At 37.7% G+C, this 6,044-nt stretch overlaps 1 protein-coding gene across 2 annotated transcripts in view; it reads left to right on the top strand.

Moving 5' to 3' along the window:
* Positions 1 to 473: 473 nt before the first annotated feature.
* The window catches only part of disc1 (DISC1 scaffold protein), a 68,486-nt gene continuing 62,915 nt past the window's right edge, over positions 474 to 6,044 (top strand). For both annotated transcript variants that reach the window (XM_066679710.1, XM_066679711.1), the window contains exon 1: positions 474 to 1,022. In XM_066679710.1, coding sequence (XP_066535807.1) covers positions 947 to 1,022 — 76 coding nt within the window. In that variant the 5' untranslated portion in view covers positions 474 to 946. The remainder of the gene's footprint in view (positions 1,023 to 6,044) is intronic.

Here is a 6,044-nt window from a genome sequence, read left to right as displayed (position 1 = left end):
ATGACTTACTACAACTTAGCATCTCATAATTTCATATACAGTATTTAAAAAAAATCGTTCATAATGGTTACGGAAATCACAAAATAAAAGTAACCTTGTAACAGTTGCAAGATTTTAGAAATGTGCAATGACCAGACAGCTGGTTTGTAAGGATCATCCTACTTAGTCTACAGCAGGGTTTTGTGACAGTCTGTAACCTGTCTGTTCTGTGTGCACAGGCAACACTCTATCTATAGAAGCATTTTTGTGCGAAAAATTCAGCCCAGCCTATAGGGAGAGGTTTAGATCTGCACAAGTGTTAAAAACATTGTATTCCTTATATCTCTTCGCACACTGATGATTTTGAATGGGGTTCTGACGCTTGGTCTGTCAGCTATCTGTATAGCGCAAACCAGTAGGAGGTTCATGGAATCTGGAGTCAAATTCCACCACACGTAAGAGGGAGGAACTGCTATACAACACGACACAAAACGGACGCATCACGGCGTTTTAATGTGTTTTTATTTTATTTAACACGGTCACCCATATGCTTTTTACGGGGGACTACTTATGAAGTTATTATTCCTTGGTGTGAGGCAATTGGTTGTTTTTTTTTAACTGCAGCTGTGTTATTTCTTCGTGCCCAGGAAATGGCTAAGTAAAATGGCAGGACCGTTAAACTTTCTCAGCTTGAATAGCCGGAGTTCTGGTTTTTGGGACATTTAAGTAGACAACGTGTATTTAGAACCCACAATCTGTGGAAATTCTTCGTTGTTACAACGCATACACTGGAAACCGAGGATAAGGATAAGAAAACAGAAACGAAATAGATTGCGGATTCCCAAAGCGCCAAGGGACTGCCCGGTATTTTTAAGGAGAATAAGAGGGTTTTTTTTTATTATTATTTGCGTGAAAACTGAATAAACTTGAGGATTTCCAAAACACAGATTTTCAACACTGATATTAAATGATGTTCGCTGGAATGATTAGGATGGAGGCGACAACTGATAATTATAATCGCAGATGCGCAGCGCTCCGGGAAGGTAAGTGTTTTTTACCTTAAAAAGTGACTCTCGAGATATACTTTTCTCCTTTTTAACGTTTGCCTAAACCGTTTAGCTCAAAAAACACATATCAAGCAGTAATATTTCCTATAGGACTACAGAGTTTTCTATTTCGTTTATCCGTTCCACCTTAAATGATTCGGAAAAGACAAAAAGAGGCCAGAAGATGGCACGGAAGAGTACATTTATATTCATTAATCTATGAAGCCTTTGTCAAGAAAGGGAATAAATGCGACTGTATTTACATTTCTGCCCATTGAGTTATTACGTCTTTGTTATTTTGTTATATAAATAAGAAAGACAGGAAAAACAAAACTTTTTTGTGTTTTTTTTGTTGTTATTTTTCTGCAACTATAACATATATGACCATGGTAGCGTGGTTCAATATTTGTGATGGATCTTCGTCGCAATATTGTGCTTCTTTGTTTGCATCCATGTAAGACCATGACAATAACAGTGCTGTTTTAATGTGCTGTAATATATTCAGAAATAATATACTTGTGTATATATATATATATATATATATATATATATATATATATATATATATATATATATATATATATATATGCACTGATGCCAAATATCTCAGCAGACTTGTGTGTTAAGTTCATTTTAGCTTACTTGTGTCTCTCTTGTGACATGACAGGACGTTTAGGCATTTGTAACAGAATGATTTGAAGGATTCCCTTAAAAATGGTTGAAGGCAAAAAAAAAAAATATATATATATATATATATATATATATATATATATATATATAGGTTCAATCTTTGCTTTGCTCACTGTCTGTGAACAGTTTAGTGCATTCTCCTTGAGTCTGCATGGGTTTCCTCCCAATATCCAGAAACACAGTTTGGTAGGTTAGCTGGATATGCAACATTTAAATGTGTGTGTGAGTGACTGGGAGAGTGACTGTGTGTTGCCTTGCCATTGACTGGTGCACTGTCCAAGGTATGATCCTTGTGCCTCGTGTAGGCTCCCGAAACACCATGACCCTGAACAGGATGAAGAATGCACAGATGATTAACAAATAAATTAAATAATATATTTCATTTCACAGCTGAGCTGTCCTCTCCTCTGATGCTGTCAAACTTAGCTGACATCAGTGAAAGAAAGAAGTTGCAAAAAAATCACTCAGACTTTCACTTCTTCAAACTATTGTGCTGCTGTCAGATATACCTTAGCTTATGAAAAATTAAATAACTAAAACGTAGAATCATCAAAAGACTTTTAAACCATGGACTAAGACAGAGGTCTTTAAACCTTGGATCAACACAATTTCTATCCGCTCCTCACGTGTTAACCTCTGCGACATGTCAATGACTGTAAACAAAGAGAAACTTGTAAATAACCCATGAAAGAATAAAATTATGTTAAAACCAAGCACCATTGTTTTTCTTGTGAAATTCCCAATAAGTTTGATGTGTCACATGACCTTCTTCCCATTGAAAAAACAAAAGTTGGATCCAAAATGGACACTACCCATCTTGAAAAGTTTAATTTTAAGGGAAAAATATGTTGTTTCAAAATTTCATGGAGTCAACAAATCCCAAAAAGTTGGGACAAGGCAATTTTTTACCACTGTGTGGCATTCCCTCTTCTTCTTACAACACTCAACAGACGTCTGGGGACAGAGGAGACCAGTTTCTCAAGTTTAGAAATACGAATGTTCTCCCATTCATGTCTAATACAGGCCTCTAACTGTTCAATCGTCTTGGGCCTTCTTTGTTGCACCTTCCTCTTTATGATGCGCCAAATGTTCTCTATAGGTGAAAGATCTGGACTGCAGGTTGGCCATTTCAGTACCCGGATCCTTCTTCTACGTAGTCATGATGTTGTGATTGCTGCATAAATGTTGTCTGGCATTATCATGTTGAAAAATGCAGGGTCTTCCCTGAAAGAGATGACATCTAGATGGAAGCATATGTTGTTCTACAACCTGAACATAGTTCTCTGCATTAATGGTGCCTTTCCATGCCACAAGCACTCATGCAACCCCATACCATCAGTGATGCAGGCTTCTGAACGGAGCATTGATAACAACTTGGGTTATACTTGTCCTCTCTGGTCCGGATGACATGGCATCCCAGTATTCCATAAAGAACTTCAAATCGTGACTCATCTGACCTCAGAACAGTCTTCCATTTTGCCACACTCCATTTTAAAAGACCCCTGGCCCAGTGCAAACGTCTGAGCTTGTGCAGCTTGCTTAGAAATGGCTTCCTCTTTGCACTGTAGAGTTTCAGCTGGCAACGGCAGATGGCACGGTGGATTGTGTTCACTGACAATGCTTTCTGGAAGTATTCCTGAGCCCATTCTGTTATTTCCTTGACAGTGGCATTCCTGTTTGAGGTGCAGTGACGTTTAAGGGCCCGGAGATCACGAGCATCCAGTAGAGTTTTACGGCCTTGACCCTTCCGCACAGCAATTGTTCCAGATTCTCTGAATCTTTTGATGATATTATGCACGGTTGATGATGATAACTTAAAAGTCTTTGCTATTTTATGCTGGGTAACACCATTCTGGTATTGCTGCACTATCTTTCTGCACAACAATGGTGGAATTGGTGATCCTCTTACCATCTTGGCTTCAGAGAGACACTGACACTCTGAGAAGCTCTTTTTATACCCAATCATATTGTCAATTGACCTAATTAGTGTTAATTGGTCTTCCAGCTGTTCGTTATATGCTCAATTTCATTTTACAAACCACTTTCTGCTACTTGTCCCAACTTTTTTGGGATTTGTTGACACTGTGAAATTTTGAATCAACCTGTTTTTCCTTTAAAATGTTACATTTACTCAGATTAAACTTTTGATCTGTCATCTATGTTCTATTACAAATAAAATATTGACATTTGCCATCTCCACATTATTACATTCAGCTTTTATTCACAATTTGTTTAGTGTACCAACATTTTTGGAATCCGGTTTGTAGGCTGGTTACAATTTTCTGCAGTTCCATCACTGGTTCTGGTTGGAGGTCTCATAATCCTTTGGGTAAAAGTACCATTCTCAGTCTGAACATCATAACATAACTCAGACCTAGCAGGTGTTTTCAACTGCTTTGTTTTATTTATCTTGACTCAAACACTTGACTCTGGATGGAGATTGACAGAATGTCATCTGGTGTATAAAAACTGATAAGACTGTTTGGCTTAATGCCCCTTTGACTTTAGCACAATCATTTCGTAAAGGTGTGTGGGTAAAAGCCTTATTATTTTGTTCCACATTGGAACAGCTGTGTGAATCTGATCTCAAAATCAATTCGGAGGAGCTGGCACTGGTAGCGCTGATGGTTTTGCCTGGTAACAAATTAAACTTAGAATACTCCGACCTTCTGATAGTTGGGCTAGTTCTGGAATAATAGTCCATCACATGGTGTCATGCTTAAAAAGATCACTAGCAATTTTCTGCTGGGTTATCTGAAAATATATGATCAATGGTTTTAATTAGGGTGACCAGAAGTCCTCTGTTCGACTAACGTCTTTTTTCGGATTTAAAAAATGCATCCAGCTGGGGTTTTTAAATAGCCAAAAATGTCTGGGATTCTTTTGTCTGCAGTCAGTCCCAATACTTGCCCTAAGCTCTAAACCCTTTATTTAAGTGTGCAATTTAATGTACAAGGTTCAAATGTTAGAGGGGAGCAGAATTAGCAGAACCGATTGGCTCACCTTCATGTATGTGTGTACAATGCCACGGCTTAAACATAATTCAATGTAGTTTTCAGCCTAACCAGAGAATTCAATAGTTATATACACAGATCAACCATAACATTAGGATCTCCTTCTTGTTATTATTGTTTAGGACCATGGAAAGGAATCTGGCCATAATATATATTCTTACCTTGCCATTTTCTATTGGCTTGGTGACATCTTCTATGACGCTCAATGGTTGCATCACTTTAAGCTCCTTGTCAACCCTAGGCAGAATGGGGAAAGGAACTCGTTGTTTTGTACTGAGGTATAGGTCTTTGTCTGCCTGGAGGTTAATTTTCACTGGTTTGCAATTCAGCAGTCATATGTATTGGAAAAGATTTCCAATGAACCCTTCTACTTATTTGACTAATACCTTTTCACTTTCAGCAACTCTGCTAATTAAATAACAGTTTTTCAGCTAGAATATAGATGTTTATTAGTGGAGGGCAATATAGCATGTTCAAATAAGTACCCAAAAACATCAGTGTAATAAATGCTCTTTGTATTTTTATGCCATTGGTCTTTTGCATTCCCAAATTCATAATTTATATTTATATATTTATATTTTTTCCACAATTTAACACAGTTTCCTGTGGTTTTGGTTGGTCATGCTTTGGACATGCTTTGGTCAGAGAACCACAAGGACCAAGCAATACAACACTATTCTAACCCTGTCTAAACAGCCCTGTTCAGAACAGCTGATTTCAGTTCCTGTTTTATTAAATGACAACACGCAGCTCACTGGAATGCAAGTAGCATCATCAAGGCTCACAGAAGCTGTTTCAGCTTGATTCTTTGCTTTCTCTGCTTGTTTTCACTGTTGTTGCTTGGCTCTCTTCCTTCCTCTCTTTTTTGTCATTTTGCTCAGTTCCCTCATTTCTCAGCTCTCATGTTTGCTAATTTCTCTCATTTCTCCATTCTCAATATGTCTGTTTTGCATGGTTTGCTCCTTATCACTTAACCCAAGTAGAGTGAATGGAGATACTTAGATGGAATCTAATTTCCCCACACCTGATGTCAGGAGTGAAGCAAACTCACAATGGCTCATTATATCATCTGCCTTCTGATTTAGGCAGCCCATACACAGCCGACTGAGTTACCTTCATTTTACAGCTTTTGGGTTTGTGGGCATCTCCAAGTGAATGTTCAAATGCACTGACTATTTTTTCATAAATAATCACTATTTTATGTTAAGCTTGTCAGGTGGCTCTTGGAAAAAAGCAAAGAAAGCTATCCAATTGTTTATGATCTGTGGCCTTACAAAGTACTTTATCTACCAACATAAATCAGAAGTGATAATAG

This window comes from Hoplias malabaricus, chromosome 8 (assembly GCF_029633855.1).
Source record: "Hoplias malabaricus isolate fHopMal1 chromosome 8, fHopMal1.hap1, whole genome shotgun sequence".
NCBI lineage: Eukaryota > Metazoa > Chordata > Actinopteri > Characiformes > Erythrinidae > Hoplias > Hoplias malabaricus.
This window is presented reverse-complemented; position numbering and strand designations above follow the sequence as displayed.